The 19759-nt window shown below is 34.9% G+C and overlaps 1 protein-coding gene across 3 annotated transcripts in view; it reads left to right on the forward strand.

The window, feature by feature from the left end:
- Nucleotides 1-13739, forward strand: part of Hnf4g (hepatocyte nuclear factor 4 gamma) — a 118552-nt gene extending 104813 nt beyond the window's left edge. For all 3 annotated transcript variants that reach the window (XM_042680672.1, XM_042680671.1, XM_042680670.1), the window contains 7 exons: nucleotides 299-405; nucleotides 1955-2110; nucleotides 5269-5356; nucleotides 8130-8282; nucleotides 8405-8641; nucleotides 9597-9719; nucleotides 12414-13739. In XM_042680672.1, coding sequence (XP_042536606.1) covers nucleotides 299-405; nucleotides 1955-2110; nucleotides 5269-5356; nucleotides 8130-8282; nucleotides 8405-8641; nucleotides 9597-9719; nucleotides 12414-12535 — 986 coding nt within the window. In that variant the 3' untranslated portion in view covers nucleotides 12536-13739. The remainder of the gene's footprint in view (nucleotides 1-298; nucleotides 406-1954; nucleotides 2111-5268; nucleotides 5357-8129; nucleotides 8283-8404; nucleotides 8642-9596; nucleotides 9720-12413) is intronic.
- The last annotated feature ends 6020 nt before the right edge of the window (nucleotides 13740-19759 follow it).

A 19759-nucleotide genomic window follows, 5' to 3' on the forward strand; every position in this document is an offset into this window, starting at 1 on the left:
GCCTCTGGCTCCATGACCACCACCACCAATATGTACACACACACACACACACACACACACACATCGTGACCTAATAGTCATGTATAGAGTTGTGGGCAGCCATATTTTCTGTTCTCTGTGACAAACTTGGCTATTGCTACTTCAGAAAATAGTACAGAACGAGAAGATCTACAGCGTAATTTCTTTAAAAGACCCATCTTTACTTTTTAAGCGTGTTTTTAAAAATTAACTTTCAACTTTATATCCTGTTGTATAATCAAGAACTCTGGCCTATGAACACTGTATTTTCCTCTCTCAGCTGTGCAAAATGAACGTGACAGAATAAGCACCAGGAGAAACACATATGATGGAAGCAACATCCCCTCCATTAACACCTTGGCACAAGCTGAAAGTCGGTCTCGCCAGGTACCAGTTGCACATCAGCTTGCTCTAATGGAACTCTAATGGGCATTATGAAACAATAGTATATGTGTATTGAAGTGTGCTTATTACAGTCAGCATCTACATAGGTAAAAACATTACTTTGAAACTATTAGGAGGACTGCTCATTTACTTTTGACTTTACTCAGACAGTATTTTTAAACGGAAAATTAAGTGAGTTTCAGTATAAGATGATCAGAGAATAAATTAGTTGATAAATTTGATCAAAAAGCTTACTGCATCCCACAATCTTTCTGGGGACAATCTTTCATTTATTGTGACTGAATCCATCAAATATGCTGCTGTAACTTTTCTTGAGTTTGGTTGAATATGCCATTGGAGTTTCAGACACAGGACATCACCTTGCTGGCTGCTTTGGAAACATGTATTTCAATGAGAAGCCACAACTTAAAAGACAGTAGAAAAAAAGATTTATGATTCTAAGTTTGTGATTCTAAGTGAGGCTATCAGATGGAAACTTGAAAAAATAAGCCATTAGTTTTATACATAAAAACAAATATTTTAATATTCCAATAAAAATCATTTGAAGGAAATTTACTTTAGCTTCACTCTATTGGAAATGTTTATGATGTTTTTTTTCTAGTATAAGCAAATCATGAAATAGTTAAGTGGTTATCAGGACCTGCAAAGAGTCAGTGATACTACTTTCGTTATTGATAACACAAGAGTAATATGATGAGGTTAACATCCCCATTATCAACATCATTACTTGAAGATTACTTGATGGTCCAATAAAGCATTTTAAGAGTGGCTTTAGGGAGAGCAGTGAGGAAATGTCTAGGTCCACATCATGACACAGAGACACACCAAGCACTCATGTTTAAATATTACGTTCACAGAAACTTACAATAGGCAGTGATTATTTTTTTTTAGCAGACAGGATTTTAAACATCACTTGTATTTTTATAGAGCTCAAAATTATATGCAGCATCAGAATTTTTATCATGATAGCTTAAGCTCCTCAACATTACTGGGTCAAGGGTTGATTTCCTAATCTTATTTTGATGGGTTTCCATTAAATGCAACGTCATAAATAGTTCTAGTCTTATCTAAAGCTTCCCTCCCCCTACCAGTTTGGTAAGTTTAATTCCCTAGTTTAATTTACTGGATAATTTTTTTTTCATGAACATAAACAAGTTGAAAGTGAACTTCCTTAAAAGAAATCAACATTTAAAAAATTAATCATAAAACCATCCAGCCTAGTTCAAGTTCATATGGATACTACCTGTGTGGCAACATCGCCTTTGGAAACTGCCCCAAAAATCAGGGTAACTTCTTAGGTTTGAATTTTAAAATAAGCTTCTTCTTCTGCTACATAAGAATGTTTTCAATGTTACCTGTAAATAAAATCTTATTTCTCCACATAAACATGTTTAATGTATTTCAGGAAGCCAAGACAATGATAGTGCCTGCTTTCATAGTGATTACTTAACACAGGCAAAGCATTAATGGGGACTATAGGCCATCTGTTATTTCAAATGACAAATTAATATAGTGTTCTGTTTAATGCTAGATCTCAGCTTCAAGCCCTGGGGCAAGCACTGACATAAATGTCAAGAAAATTGCAAGTGTCGGTGATGTCTGTGAATCAATGAAGCAGCAGCTTTTGGTCTTGGTGGAGTGGGCTAAATACATTCCTGCTTTCTGTGAGCTGCCACTGGATGACCAGGTACAAGTTCAAGAAATTATGCCTGGACTTTTTGTAAAACTCTGTGGCATTTCAATCATATGTTAATACATTTTCCATCTTAGACAATGTATAAATTATTAGAGAAGGAGTAGTTTTTCTTACCTTTCATTTTCTTATTGTACCAAGAGGCACAACCGTTTTTACTTGTGTTGTTAGGAAATAGTAAATTACCATTTGAATATGAGTTGACCAAACTATACTGCACTCTTGGAGTTTAAAAATCTCCTGAGATATTAAAAAGATAAACATCTGGGAGGTAAATTGTGTGCTATGGTGTTTTTAGTTTCCTGAAGATTTTCATATAAATCCCTTAGAAATGTGTGGCTACTCTTAGACATTAAAGAGGATATGCCTTTGTGGACATTTTATGTAATTAACATTTAAGTTTGGTCTTTCATGCTATGAATTTTATTGTAACATTTATTGTATAAAACTATAAATGTAACAAAACAAATTTCTGAAGAACTGACCAGACATCTATAAGGAAATAGAAAATTTGGATATAGTTATCTTTTTCTTATTCATGTATTTATATTTATATTTTTTAATTTTCATGTGTATAGTAAGATATTATAAATAGTATTTAGGAATTTGAATTTCCTACTTACTGTATCAAGATTCGATTGTTTCAAATTTGCTTTGGCCTTTTTATGCTAAGGAATGTTTAGCTTCTGGTAGACTAAACTAATTTAAATATCTCCATTTCTCTTACATTGAGAAAATTTCCGAAGATGAGCTGTATCCACTGTATAGTTAGATACTCGTTGACCAATATTCTTGATCATTGACACACCAAAAACAAACCAAACAATAAAGAAAAAAGGTCATACTTGTGTAAAAAATCAAGGAGGAGAAAACAATTGTGTCTCCAGAACTAAAATCATCACAGGAAATTAGCAATTGCATTTCTAAGAAAGCATTTTACCTGGCGACGGGAACACAAAAACAAAACAAACAAACTAAAAAAACTACTGTGAAAGCTGAAATCATTTTTTCTAATATCTTGTAACTGGTTCCTGGAATGAGTCACAGTTATTGACATACCATAAAGATAACTTGGCTCAGAAAGTTATACCAGAATGAATAATGCTAAAATTTAGCAATCTCATTGCAAGTAACATCAGTCAGATGACGTTATTATCAGTTTTATAGTTTTATTTTTACTCTTCTTTAAAAGTTGCTGGCTTATGTATGAATATAATGGTTTAAATATTGGGAAATAAAATCCAGGGACCAGTGAAATAGTTTTGGTTTGTTGATATTTTAATAGCATAACCCTAATGGCCATGGATTAGTGAATTATTATTATGGGCTAGGCACTGGGGAATTAGCTTTCAGATACAGTATCAATTACATTATTTCATTCTTTCGGGGGTTCTGTGGGATAGGCATGATCTCCATTTTGCAATTTCTAAACAGGCACCCTGGATCAATTAACTTCATTCTATAAGTTTATCAAATAAGTACTTCTTAGGAGAATATTGTTTTTAGTTTTAGGAATTATGGCATTTTGCAATAAACATACAGATTACCTCACTAGGCTTATAAAGTTTGTGACCTATTTGAGAGAGAGATAACATACAAATTATGAGTAAGTTAATTCTAGGTGGGGATAAGTTCTATAAAAATCTATAACATGGAATGAGATGAGTTGTTGGAAAATGACTGTATCTTGTATGGGCAGAGATTCTTTACAGTGGGGCTCAGAGAAGATAATCCCAAATGACAAGGGGCCAAGTGCACCAAGAGTCAAGGAAAAAGCATGCCCAGTACAGAAACAGTATCTTTAGGGGTTCTGAGTCAGACAGCAGCCATGTGAACAAAAGGTGTTAAAAAATAAAGCCAGAAATTTGGGGTGACACTTCCTACTGACACTTCCTACCACCTTGGAGGACCATGGTTGAAGAGTTTGGATTGTGTGCTAAGAACAAACCATTAAAAGATGAATTTAGCAGAGGGGTGATAGTAAGTGATTAGGACTTAAAAATGTCACCTAGGAAGCTTGGTCCAGAAAGACTTAGAATGAAGGGACCAGAAGGAAAGCAAGAATACCAACTCAGGGTGTTGGGGTGGTCCAGGAGGTAAATGGTAAGGGCTTGGCCCAGGGTGGGAGCAATGGAAGTGGAAAGCACTAGATTGACTCAGCTGTTATTTTGAGATATAACATTAGGATTTGCTGTATAGTTAGAGAAGACTCAAGGTAGACTTCCCTGCCTCTCCACTCATATTTAGCATCAATTTAGTCATACAAGAAGTTTCATTTTGACATTTCCACATTTATATGCATATATATATATATATAGGTATATGATATGCCTCAGTTAGACTCACCTATTTCTCTCACTCTTCCTCCCCCTTTCCAAACCAATCTCAACAGCTTCATTATCCTATTTTCATTCAACTAAGTACTCAACAGCCTCTTGATCAAATACTTTAAATGATGGAGCCATTTACTAAAACAGTGAAGACGGCAGAGAAGCATTACATGTGGCATTCTTCCTAGCAGAGGTGCTCCATGCAAAATGGATGAATGAATGAAGCTGAGTTGAGAGTTTAGTGCAGAAGCCAAGGCTTGCTTAGGAAATGGCAAAACCCAGACCTCTATTCTTTGCCAGTTTCAAGACCTTGTTTTGCTTTTGTTTATGCTGTTTATGATATGCAGGAGATGATATATGTATAATTATATATATATATATATATATATATGTGTGTGTATAATCATTTAGTCCTCATGAGTACACTCAGATATTTTCCTCTCATCTTGACTTCCATTTTACAGATGGAAATAAATGAGTCTCCAGCATCCTAGTTCAACTCTCCACACTGGGAGTTGAACTCTGTCTGTCTGATTCAATTTCTCTCCTAAAACAGTTAATGAATCTCCTTTTCTCTCCCTGCTTCCACTGTGCTCACTTGTTAGGTAATTTTAGAAATTTTGAAAAGGGCACTCTATTGCTATGCTGAGCTTGAAAACTAGATGACTACTGATAGTAGGGGTCTGTAAGTATTATAGCTTGTTAGAACAAAAATTCCAGGCTTTAAACACACTGTGAGTTAATCAGACTTATATTGTGCTGTCTTTTATTTAGTATATTTTATATTTAATTGCTAATCTTAGAATTTTTTTTTAAATCCAGGTGGCCCTGTTGAGAGCCCATGCAGGGGAGCACTTACTGCTTGGAGCTACAAAGAGATCCATGATGTATAAAGATATTTTAGTTTTAGGTAAGTAATTTTATTTTATTTTAGTTTTAGTTTTAAGAAGCTGTACATACTTTATCCATATAATAATATAAAGTTCTCTCCTATAAGAACCAAGCATTTACTGACACAATCAAATGTTTCTCTCAAGCCAAGTACCAGAGGCTCACACCTACAATTTTAGCTACTTAAGCTGCTGAGATCTGAAAATCTTGGTACAAAGTTAGCCCAGGCAGGAAAGTCTGTGAGATTCCTATCTCCAATTAACTACCACAATGCTGAAAGTGTAGCTATAACTCAAGTGGTAGTGTTAGCCCTGAACTCGAAAGCTTAGGAACAACTCCCAGGCTCTGAGTTCAAATCCTAGGACTGGGACACACGAACACGCGCGCACGCGCACGCGCACACAGACACACACACACACACACACACACACACACGCACGCGCACACACACAATGGTGCTCTTTCTTTGCAAATTAAGTAACTGACCTCACTTAGTTCATAGTTGTCTTTGTCTCTGTAGTACATAATATCAGAGTACCCTAAGATGACTGGGAAGCATTAAGATTAAAAAAAATGAGTGAAATGATGTTGCCTAGTAAAATAATACTGAGATATGTTAAAATGTTTACATCTTTACCAGGACAAAGAATTAATGATTTATGTGATCACCCGTGGAATCCCTATGTATTTTCCTTCACTACCAATCTGATTAAAAACTTAACATTTTTTAAGGAACATACTTATTCATTTTGCTTTCCTTATGTATCATAATGGTCAGGGAAATATTTGGTGCCAATGTCTAATTAACTGGTAGAAGTGCTGGAAGAAGCAGCAGTGGAAAGGTAGGCGGAGAGAAGGAAAGGTGTAAGGACAAAGCTTTAACTTATATAATTGTTCCAGTTCCACCCACTTACATAATTCATGGTTTCCTGTTGTTTTTTTTTTTTTGGTCATTGGGTTTGAACTCTGGGCCTAGGCACTGTCTCTCAGATTTTCAGCTCAGGTTAGTGCTCTACCACTTGAGCCACAGCACCACTTTCGGTTTTCTGGTAGTTTATTGGAAATAAGAGTCTCATGGACTTTCCTGCCTGGGCTGGCTTTGAACCACGATTTTCAGATGTCAGCCTCCTGAGTAGCTGGGATTACAGGCATGAGCCACTGGCGCCCAGCTTAATTCATGAAGTTTGAATGTTGAAGTCTTTTATTTTTTTATTTCTTCACAGTTTTGCTAGTCATTGAAAGAGTTACTGTCCTGTTCAGTAAATTTTTTTTAGCCAAGAAACAATGGAAGTAAAAGTTCTATGTTCTAAAAGTTCTAATTTTGGGACAAATGAGACAGATATAAGATTCTAAACCTATAAAGTGAATTTATATTAAATACTAATCTTGCATTTCTAGGAAACACCTCAAATACTATTCTAACTATCAGTCAGAATATATTAAACCTTAGAAAACAAAGGGAGGTAAGCTAACTTTTTACAAGCAAGAGTGTGGTTCAAACTAGTATGAAAATGAGGTAACTATGAATTGATGACTCTATTAGGTTATATGTGGTAATCATTTCCTAGCAAATATGTACACTAAAACAGAACCTTGTGTACTTTAAGTACATATAATAATTCATTGTGCATAGAGAGCTGAGGCAGAGAATGAACAAGTATTTTTTGTACATTTCATTACCTTGAAAATTCTTGTGTTATGTTTCCATGACTATGACAAAATCACTGAGATAATCAACTTAAAAGGTAGAAAGACTAATTTTGGCTCATGAATTCAGACTTATCAGTTCATTTTCTGGGGGCCCTGCTGCTCTGGGCCTGGGACAGCACAGTGTGTCATGGTAAGAGTGTGGGCAGAGGAAATCTGTTAACCTCTTTGTGGCCAGGAAAGAGAAGAGGGCTAGGGTCCCAACAACCCCTCATTTTTGACACACTACCAATGACACAACTTCTTCTCACTAGGGAAAATATCTACCACTGCCTAATAGTGTCATGAGCTGGAGCCCAAAATTTTGACACATATGCCTTTGAAGAATGTCCAAGATCCAAACTATAATAATTGCCTTCATAAGAAGTGGAGGAATTCAGAATATTGTACTTTTTATAAAACCCACAAAAATAGCCATTTAGCTTTTAGAAGCTATAATAATTATTTTCTCTATCATGTTCAAGCATGTTTAAGTTAGAAAATTCTTGAGGCGTTATATGGTCTCGATCTCTAGCCAAATTCTCAACTGCCTTGAGTTCAGCCCCATAAAGTGGTGAAGCCAACTCACCTTGACTGAAGAGGGCTACAAGTAGGGCAGTGCCTGAGCATATGTGTGCTCAATTTTCAGCTTTACTTGGCTTGTTAAAACTATGTCTCTAGCTCTTATTCCTTCTTAGAGTACACGAGGATGTCTATGTTTAATCCACTGTAAGCACAGAAGATTCCTTAGGATTTGTGGTATGCTTGTTAATGACTAAGACACTAATAGATGACTGACAATCTAAGCTAATAGATGACTGAAAAGCTAATCGTTATAGTTATAGTCTCCCTGGTCAATTATTAGCTTGGTATTGGTCTTTACATTGTTATCACCAGTGACCTGAGCCAAAAATAAAAAATTGTGTGATCACATTGTCATTATTATTGATCCTTTAAGTATACTTAAATTCTTCTTACATCACTAACAACACTAGGGAAAGATGGAGTACTAACACCATCCACTTCAAGAATAAGCCACTTAACAACCTGAAAAGAATGTCTGACAATGTGGCAGAAAAGGAAGCTAATTTTTCTACTTCTTGTAGGGAACAACTACGTCATTCACCGTAACAGCTGTGAGGTTGAGATCAGCCGTGTGGCCAATCGAGTTCTGGATGAACTAGTTCGTCCCTTTCAAGAAATCCAGATTGATGACAATGAATATGCTTGTTTGAAGGCAATTGTATTTTTTGACCCAGGTTTGTTGACAGAAATATTGATAGTATGTGTATTAAACTACTTTTTTCCCCCCATATAAGATTACATACCCACATCCAAGTTTGAGTAAATCTTTAGACTACTCATTTTATCCCTCTATTAGATGCAAAAGGTTTAAGTGACCCTGTAAAAATTAAGAACATGCGGTTCCAAGTACAGATCAGTCTGGAGGACTACATCAACGACCGCCAGTATGACTCTCGGGGGAGGTTTGGAGAGCTGCTGCTTCTCTTGCCCACGCTGCAGAGTATCACCTGGCAAATGATTGAGCAAATACAGTTTGTGAAACTTTTTGGCATGGTTAAAATTGACAACCTGCTTCAGGAAATGTTACTAGGTGGTGAGTACATTTAACCATTTCTCCTTTATTGATCAGCATCATTCAGAAGTCCATCAGAGCAAGTTATTCCCATTTATTTGCTTTTGTCCGGATTTATTTCCTCTTTGAGGTTACCTTGTATTGTGAGTTTGTTTCTGTTTCTGGTATGATGAGATAATGCATTCAACTTTGTGAACATCTAGACAATATGAGAAATCCATAAGAGGGAGACAAAACTACTTAAACAGATTCAAAACCATCTTTAACATCTTTCCATCCTGCAGTCCTTTATATGTTAATTTTCAGATCTTTACATCTATGGTAATTAGAAATGTATTCCTTACTTTTAGGGCTTCTTGATTTTTTTTTTTTATGACCTTATACCTTTAAAACTACAGGAGTACAGGAATTTCAGTATAGCCTATATAAATTCAATGGCTTAAAATTGAACATTTTGCTCATGAAAAAATTAGTTGTAGAAGAGGAAAATGTGACAGTAAATGCCAGGAATAAGTTAAGACATCATTTATTTGTGTTCTGATTTATATTAAATTTCCTTGTAAGTCACTGTATTTATTTTTCATTTTCTGCTGTCTGATGTGTTCTTAGTGGTAGCTTTCTGAAATAGAAATTGTTCTTGCTATTAGGATGATTCCAAATACTATAAACCAGAAGTAAGTAATTCTTGGAATTGACTTAACAACAGGCAGCAACCTAATGCTTCCAGGAAATGGTATATGAGGTCTACTATTAAAATACAACATTGTGATACAAGATTAATCTAGCCAATATGCAGTAAAAGCTGACTTTGTCTTTGATATGGCAGAGGTTCTATCATTTTATTTTTGAATTCTCAAAGAATACTTTGCAAAAATAGCAATGTTTTAGCTGTCCATGGAAATATCTCTGCCATGTCCAGTAAACTCATTGGTCCTGGTACATGTCACTAATGTAGGCATCTTTTTGTCTTCTATAGGTGCTTCCAACGATGGCAGCCATATCCATCATCCAATGCACCCACATTTGTCTCAAGATCCACTAACTGGACAAACTATACTTTTAGGCCCTATGTCAACTCTAGTCCATACAGACCAGATCTGTAAGTGTCAGTTGTATTTTCCCACAATAAGATTCCTTGAACTTAATTATTTGAGGGAAAAAATAGAGCTTAGAATAGGAATATTAGTACACAAAAATTATAAAACTCTAGTTGAATTTCTTTTCTAGGACTCACCTGCCAGCAGCAGTACAATATTCAGCTAAATGCTATTTTCCCTAGGCATGAGTCTGCTTTCTAAGACGAATATGCTAGAATTCCAATCTTTCTATGCCACAGATGAGGAAAGTACAAAAACTAGGCATTGAGATAGTGCCAGGTTTGTATGGTGACATGAGACCTTAAAAATGACCGTACAAGATGAAACTATACAAAGGAATTCTACTCATACATCAGAAAATTATGATTACATGTAGCCTTCAAAATATGAAAACATTAACATCAATTATAAACACATAGATTATAAACCTGTAGAGTAATTCCAATATTACCCTGAGGCCTCATCTTCTAAAGATCCCACCGCCAGCTGGGGCCCAAGCTTTTAACACATAAATCATGTTCAATCCACTGCAAATTGCTTTTGATTTGTGCTAATTAATTCCAAATTTACCTTTGATCTCTTATTTCTGAATACCATATCAGCTAGCTCACTAAGAGGTTTGACTTACTATGATATTATTATTATTATTATGCATACATGTATGGCTACTAATTTTATATACACTTGTTATAGTGTGATTGTACCTAAACACTTCATGTAATACAACAACTGATTCAAATACCATCTGACTACTAGCTAGTGGGAGGAAAGTACATTAATAATGCCATTTTCAGATATAAGTACTAGTAGACCTTAGGTAAATCATACCTGAAACACAAAATTCATTGAGTATATGAGAGAGAAATTAAATCACTGGAGAAAATACACAAATTTTGGAAATGATATAGTATATTTAATCTATGACTCTTTCTAATGTACTTGAAAGACATTAATTTTTGACTATCCTTACTAAATTATATTTATGCTTATTTAATGAAATTGTTAAGAGGAAAGGCAGGAGAGCTTAATATCCTATGTCAAAGTTTGTGGGATTACGTTTTTAGAGACCTGTTATTCATAAACTTGGAATGTAAAACATGTTAAGCATTGTAGGCATCAACTCTTTAGAAAGTTTAATGGTACTAATGCCAGTGGAATCCTTTACCTCTTAAATGCTAACAAACAAAAAATATTTGCTATTGTAGGAATTATATCACCTTACTATTTTTTTGCCCACTTTCAATATACTTGTGGCAATTACTATAAAGGAAAACTTTCCTTTGCTTATGTTCAGTTGGAATAATTTATATAAATGTTAAACAAGTTCATCCTATGTGTCTATATACATATATATATATATATATATATAAAATCTTTATTCCAAAAAACTGAAGTTCATACATATTTGCATCTTGAAGACCACTAGAATTTAAAATTCATTCTAAATATCTACAATAACTTGAAAAGCACATTTAGATATTCCTTCATCAATTGAACAGCATTTAAATTGTTATTTACAAGTAATTACTAACCTATATTTAATTAATTTAGTAACATACTTGACAAAAATAGATGCCTTTGTTTTTATATAGAGGTTTTAAAATGAGAAAAAAATCAGTGAACTTTGTAGTGTTATCATCTACTCAAATGTTTTCTATTATTTCTGTAAAATATATGAAATCATAAATATGAATACTAAAATATTTCAAGTGGGATGTGTGTTTGTATGTGTGTGCATATGCTAGTATTGGTGATTAAACTCAGGGCCTAGGTGCTGACTATTAGCTTTTTCACTCAAGGCTAATACTCTTCCACTTGAGCTACATTACTATTTCCAGCATTTTGGTGATTAATGGAGATAAAAGTCTTCATAGACTTTCCTGCCTGGACTGGCTTTGAGCCACCATCACAGATTTCTGAGTAGCTAGGATTATAAGTATGAGCCACCCACATCCAGCCATTTCAAGTGTTTTAAAATGATAGGATAGCTCCTAGATTATTTTGTAATATAGTAAAATTTCGTAGTAGAACAAAATACTTTCCCATATAATGAGGTATTATTTAAACTATCTTTTTTTATACTGAATCCAATTTTTTATGTTCAATATTTCTACTCAATTACTCAGGCTTGCCCTTTCTGTTGCAGAGGTATGCACAGGCCAGCTCAATTGTAATAGAATAATTGTGTAGCAACTAAACCAGTACGTTAGAGGGCTCCTGACTACAACTCAGGTTTCATAACATTCATAAAGTATCATTACATTAATTTTTCTGTCATCTAATATGTCTAAGTTAGAGGATTTCAAACCAAGCACTGTAATTTTATGTGCAGTTTGATTACAACTGCTGTGAAAATTGTTTTCTAATATTCATTAAAACTAACATTGTTCATTCTTTTCACTAATTCCTTTCTACTGGTTTGTAGGAGACTGAAATTCAAACAAATGCTACTAAGAAAGGCGAAAAAATTTGTCAGTGTTAATAAAGATTTTCTAGCATGATCTATAGGTGTTTAATGATATCTGGAAGGAGGGGTGATAGAGTTTTTCCATTAGTATATCAATGCACTGATAATACACCATACAATCAATTCCTCACAGGGGATATTTTGAACATTAACACAGTATAAGATTTTATGTTGGCACTAGGTAGAGTTATCAGCTGCTATCACATACAATTCTCTAATTCTCTTTCAGCTACTCCTGAAACCCCACTCCCTTCCCCACCACAAGGCTCTGGACAAGAACCATACAAAATCACTGCCAACCAAGCTTCCGTCATTTCACACCAGTCCCTCTCCAAACAAAAGCCATTATGAGAACATAGTTACTCCTGAATGGCACTGTGGAAATGTGAAAAGTTGGTGGTTTTGAAATATCTCAGGATAGTACTTTTGGCAACCTCAGACAATGCTTCTTCTTCATGGTGCTGTGATAAGTTGGTCTCCTATTTTCTTGTTTATATATTTGTTTTGTTTGTTTGTTAAGGTATAAGATTTTCACCCGCAACCAATGTCTGTTTGAGTTTGGAATTGTTTATAAAGTGTCTTGTTTCCAGCTGCCTCTGCCCTGGGCCTGGGCCAGTTGAATGCTATGTACTACTTTCATTTGTTTCCCTAATATTAATTTAAATCTGTAAATAATTACTTTATTGTGATGTGATGTAGAGCTAAATGTTCCTGTTTGGCTGAGAACAGTAAATCAGAGTTGCTAGGTTAATGTAAAATGAACCAAGGTTTGTTTGTTTTTCTTTCTTTTTTTCTTTCTTGTTGTTTTTGTTCTTGTAATAAATTATAAACTTCAAGATTAGGAAAAGAAAGCCGTGGCTGTAGAATAGAGTGTACATCTGTGAAGATGAATCCCTTTGAGGGTGTTCTGTGGCTAAGAAGTATCCCTTTGGTCCACAGTTAAATATGACTCTCATAAATTCAGGAAATTACAAAAAGCCATTCTAAGGATACCAAGGTCTTTTTGGAATCCATTTTTGAAGATGTGGCTGCAATAAATCACAAATGGTCTTATCAATTAGAGTAAAATGTAATTAAACCTTAAATGCAGGGTAAAATGTGATTTAAAAAAAAACCCTGAAGCAGTGGCTGAACAGAGAGACAGTTGTTTCTCTCTCTTGAAATGATCATTGAAAGTCAATGTCAACAAGAAATTAGCCCATTCTCATGTCTAGCTCCCCAGGGATGCAGGACAGTATGTTTCGATGTGAACCCTGTGCCAGGAGAACCGGGTTGGTGGGAAAATGTCATCACACAAATTGTTGAGTCTGCACCACTCTCTAAGTGAAGTATTACTGTCTTTCTTTCCTATGTTAGGAATTGGCTTGAGGGTTTAAAGAATATACAGTGCAGAAGCCTGTGGAGTTAGAAAGCCACATGCAAACTGAGCTGTGATTGACAGCTGTGAACTTCTAAGAAGTATGTTTTTGAAACATATGCAATTGACTAATGATTGAATACTGTCCATCAAATGACTTGTCACAGATAAGTGATAAATGTAAGAAACAACACTGTGTGAATAAGAAACCACTTTTGTACATTTCAAAGTCCTCTTGCTAAAAATATTAAATAGAATACACTGTATGTGTTTTGAAGAGAAAGAAAATCACATTCAAGTTACCCACTTAACTTTTCAAAATTTCATGAACATTAGAATGTATTTTGAATGTCTAATTGTAGACCCAGGTGTTCAACTCATTGTAGCTGCTAATTACTTGATATCAGTCATAAAGTTTTAAAGGGTTAATTATGACTTGCCTCATGAAATAGTGTCCCTTCCCCCACCCCCACTGCCCCACCTCTGCTTTCTGATTTTTTTTTGTCGGTCGTGGGGCTTGAACTCTGGGCCTGGGCGCTATCCCTCAGCTCTTCAGCTCAAAGTTAGCGCTCTACCACTTGAGCCACAGCACCAATTCCAGTTTTTTGAGTGGTTTATTGTAGGTAAGAATCTCAAAGCCTTTTCTTTCCCAGGCTCAGCCCCCTGAGTAGCTAGGATTACAGGCCTGAGCCACCATGCCCGACTCCCACCTCTGCTTTCTAAGGGGAAAGATATATAAAAAGAAGAAAAGGTATCTCAAGATGTGAGATATTGAATTAAATGCTTTTAGGACCATACAAAATTTCTAAGATTATAATTCATTTGTGACTCTCACCTTCCCCACAAGTAAAAAGATTATGTTAATTTTAACTATCATATTGGCTCCTAAAATGAAATGAAGCCCTTAAGAGTGAGAGAGATCCAAGCTATCAGTGGTTAATAGCATAGCATCAATTATATATCTGCTATCCTTGTGAAAATGAAAGTGTAACACGGAGTAAGGGAGGGAGAAAGAAGAGAGAGAAACAGAAATGGACTAGGGTGATTTAATTTAAAAAAATTACCCTAGTATCTTTTTCATGAAATCAGTGGGCTTTTTATTTTATAAATAAAAAAATCCTCTGTTGGCTTTTGTGCACTTTTTTCTAGGTTGTTCACATAGAGATATAAAAACAAAAAAAAAAACCCACAATCCATGCAGGATTCTATAACAAAATACCATCAACTGGACAGCTTATAAATAACAGAAATGTATTTCTCATAGTTGTCCACACTGGATAGCCCAAGCTCAAGGCATTGGCTAATTTGTCTCTGGTTCATAGAGGAGTCTTCTAGAAATTTGCTCTCACATGGAAGGGGCAAAGCAGTTTTGTAAGGGCACTAACCTCATTCATTAGGGCTGCACCCCCAGGACTAGTCAGCTTCCAGTCTCCCCTCCAACTTCCATCACATTGGTGGCTAGCTGTCAACATTATAGTGCGGAAGGTGAAGGCATAGATATTCAGACCATACCAAATACCTTTAAAATGTAAAACATACAATTTATTTTTGGGGAATAATTTATCCACAAGAATCTATTAAATAGCTATATTTTAGAAATTTTTACTAATAATTTTTGTTTCAGTAACTATAGTCAGGGAATTTGTAGTATAATATTTTTATACACTGAACTGCCAAAAAAAAAAATACTGGACTAAGAGAAAGTGATATTTTCAAAGCATTGTTAAGGAGAGTTTTTGCTTTTATATAATACATTTTTTCAGGTTTAATGGAAATGAATAATTTATTGTGAAATATAAATTTTATAAATGTAAAATTATTTTTTATAAATTTTGTTGTTAAAAATCATAACTTGGTAGATTTTTTGAATGTTAAATTATAGCGAGATTAAACTATTTCTAAACTTATACTTTGTTATTTTGCTGAACTTTCTAAATAAAGGACAAATAACTAAAATGGAATGTATTATTATTGTTCAAAATGATTTTTATAATTTTAGAGACATTCATAGCATTCATTGGTTACTTCATGAAATTCACGTTGAGTATAACAAAGTCTTTAAAAGCAGAACAAAAGTAACATGAATATTGATAGAAGGAGTAATACTCACATTTATAATTTTACTATATAGTTTCTTTTTGTTTTGTCCCAGCAACTTAAATATGACCTAAATTAGTATAATAAACATTATATATAAACATTATAATATATATATATATATATATATAAACATTACATATATACCTGGGCACATAAATTGTTTGTAGGTTGTTTTTATTTTTTTTAAAGCAATGCTTCATTCCATATATAAGGTCCTCTATATATTAGTCCAGGACCTAAGATATATTCTAATACTGAGTTTCTTGAATCCAGGGCCGGTGGGTGCTGTCCATGAGCTTTTTTTGCTCAAGGCTAGCACTCTACTACTTAAGCCATAGTGCCACTTCTGGCTTTTTTTAGTAGTTTATTGGAAATAAGAATCTCACAGACTTTCCTGCCCAGGCTGGGTTTAAACCATGATCTTCAGAGCTCAGCCTCCTGAGTAACTAGAATTATAGGTGTGAGCCATCAGCTCCAGGGTACCTCTTGCCTCAACTTCTTAAGTTCTAGAGCTACAGGTGTGCTGGTCCATGAACACAAGCTTAAATATATACATATATACATATACATATATATATGTACATATATATATGTATATATATATATATACACACACACATATACATTATATATAAATATATCAGATATAGATATGGCTACTTCTGCATTGTTTCAGTGTTTCTTTGCATTAAAAAAAATCTATTTTTATCTTCTCATTCTAAGCCAACGTTTGTCTTCATTGGTAAGATTCATTTCTTGCTGAGCAAGAAACGTTCAGTTGTTTTATTTATTTATACATCTATCTATCTATCATCCATATATCATGTATTTATTGTGCACTGGTGTTTGAACACAGGGTTTTTGTAGTAGTGTTTGAACTCCAGATTTTATGTTTGCTAGGCAAGTAGGTACTTTGCCACTTGAAAGTCATTCCAACAGCAGTGTTGCTTTTTTAAATCCAGTCTACCATTCTGTGTGTTTTGATTGGAGAATAACCCCCCTGAAGAGTCAGTTGTTGACATTGGAAGGTATATAGATTTTCTGTCATTTTGTTATTTTGTGGTGTTTGCTTCTTTCTTATCTTTGTTTGCTAGTCTACTTGTCAAATGAAATTGATTCCTTTATCTATTTCTGTGTATGTAGAATTCATTTAAATATATTTTGCAATGCTGATTTGGTGATCATTATTTTTTTAATTACATTTTAAGTATAGAAAGTTCTTATTTCTCCAACTATGAAGGCTAGTTTTGCTGAATCCATTAATGCAGGATAATAGTTATTTTCTTGTTTTAGGACACTTCATTCCATACCCTCCTTGCTGTTAGAATGTCTATCAAAAAATCTGTTGTCAGTTTGCCTTTGTATAAAACTTATTGTGTTTTTCTTCTTGTTTTTAATATTATTTCTCTGTTTTGTATTGTTTTTGCCGAACTTGCCTGTTTGGTAAACTGAAAGCATTCTGTATCTGGATGACACTTTTTCCCAGGATTGGGGAAGTTATTTATCTATATGCTTGCATGCATACATGCACACACATTTCTTCCCCCTCCCTCCAATCCACACAAGTACTGGGTACTAGGGCTTGAGGTCAGGGCTTTATGCTCTTGCTTGGATTTTTCACTCAAGGCTGGCACTCTACTAATTGAGCCACATCTCTATTCCTGGCCTTTTTTGCTGGATAACTGGAAATAAGAGCTTCACAGATCTTTTGTGGTCCGGTTTCAAACCAAGATACACTAACACCCAGCTATAATGTTATTTTTGTGCCAGTACACAAAACTCAGGGCCTTGTGCTTTTGCTTAGCCTTTTGTTTATGGCTACTAGTCTACCACTTGAGAACATCTTTACTTCAATTCTGTCTTAATTTATTGTTTACACCTTTAGATTGTACCTTTTCTATACTTAATGGCTTTTAGGTTTTATCTTTTTATGATGTCTCACATTTTGATGGTGTCTTCCATATTTTATTTTTATTTTTGTAGTGGTTTTTCTGTCTGATTGCTTTAACTCCCTTAGTTTATCATCCATCCATGATACTCTATTTTCAAATTATTTCATTATAATAACAAGGTTTTCAACTGATTTGTTTTTATTTGGATATTGAATTTTCATCTTTGGGTTTTCAATCCGCTTTTCTCTCAGGATTTCTATACCTTTATTTAATTTCTTTTTTATGTCATTTATTGTGCTTCTTATTTTATTCAGCTGCTTAATTGTACCTTCTTTGAATTTATTTAGGTGCTTATCTATGTCTTCAAGTTTGTTGATCATTCTGATCAATGTTCACTTGAGTGTACTGTTTTCAATTTTATCCATTTCACTGTCTTTCAAGTTTTTTTATTATGAAACTTGACTGTGGGGGAAAAATATACTGCTTTTTAAATTTTTATATTAGTTTTGCTTCTACATTGGAATTTATTCATCTGAAACAGTCATTGGATTTCAGTTAAAATATTCTCATTGTTCAGGTGGATGCATTGTGGTACTGTTTCCCACCTCTAGCAGAGGGAATTGCCACAGTAGCCAAGTAATCTTCTACTACATGCTCAAAGCACCTAGCCTGAGGCCAGCATTGATCAGATTAAAGTAAATAAGAAGATAAGTAAACTAGCTGGAGGTCCTTATAGAAGGGTCAGTTGTCCACTTCTGGGCTGTTTTTACTACAAGGGCTTCCCTTTTTTCTGCACTGAGTGCCACCATTGACTGAAAAGACCTTCATAACCTGTGGGCTGGGGCAGATTCCCATTTACTCCACAGGCCTCCTAGTTTGTGACCCCAGGGAAAGTAAGTAAGCATCCATGCTTTGGGAATGGCCTTGAGTACATCGGAATGCAGGGAGAGAAGCACCAAGTTTTGCACTAGTTGGGGAAGAATTGAGGGGTCTTTTTTTTTTTTTTTTTTTGGCCTGATCTCTCATTGTTTACAGACTCCATCCAACTATTTCCCTATTTAAAGGAGTAAGTGGTGGAAGCCTCATAATTTAGAGTCTGGACTCTGGTGCACTCAGTTAACAAACATGTCTGAATGAAGTTTCTTGGGTGGGTCTTATTACTTTTAAGCCTTGTCCTACAAATCATGTGAGGATATCACATGATTCAGGTTTGTGTGCAGGACTGTGATCTATGTTCAGTTATGTGCCAGGCCCTGGAGGCTAAATTCTTAACCAGCTGTAAGCACAATGTTGTGCCTCTACTGTGCCAGAGATACTCCTGCCTGGCTTAACGGAGTGAGGCCTCTGCTGAAACCATTGCACAATCACCTCAGACTCTCTACTCCTCAGCCACCTCTGATGGTTGTTTTCTACCTAGGTTCTTTGGCAGCACCCCCCCCCCCCCCAGCCGCCCCGCATCCCCTGCCCGAAAACCCACTGAGCCACAAATATTTCTTGCCCATAGCATCTAAATCCTGAACCTTAGACTCAGCTAATATGTGATATTCAATGCTTCTGTTAACAATTTTACAACTTTCCTTATAAAAATAAGGTCTTTCTTCTGTGTACCACTGTTGTATATACTTGTATTTATATAATTTATTTCTTTATTGTTTTTAAAATGCAAATTATAAATTACAGATGAGCAAAGACCCTGTTGGATACATTTTTGCATTTCCAAAATGAACAGATTTCCAAGTAATTATTGTGATTAGTGACTTCTGAATTAGCAACTACATTCCATTTCTTTTCTATGTTCATAAAAAAAAAATCCTCCTCTTCAGGAAAGAAGGATGGCCAATAGACACATAAAGAAATACTCAACCTCTCTAGCCATAAAAGAAATGCAAATCAAAACAACATTGAGATACCACTTAACCCCAGTTAGAATGGCTATAATCAAGAACTCTAATAACAACATGCTGGAGGAGATGTGGACAGAAGAGAACCTTACTGCATTGTTGGTGGGAGTGTAAACTTGTTTAACCACTTTGGAAAGTAGTATGGAGGTTCCTCAAAAAACTCCACAGAGAGCTCCCCTATGACCCAGCAATCCCACTTTTGGGCATTTACCCAAATGATCACAAACAAGGCCACACTAAAGCTACCAGTACAACTATGTTTATTGCAGCATTATTTACCATAGCTAAGATATGAAACCATTCCAGATGCCCCACAGTAGATGAA

Source organism: Dipodomys spectabilis, unplaced genomic scaffold, assembly GCF_019054845.1.
Source record: "Dipodomys spectabilis isolate Male_0828 unplaced genomic scaffold, ASM1905484v1 ptg000063l, whole genome shotgun sequence".
NCBI lineage: Eukaryota > Metazoa > Chordata > Mammalia > Rodentia > Heteromyidae > Dipodomys > Dipodomys spectabilis.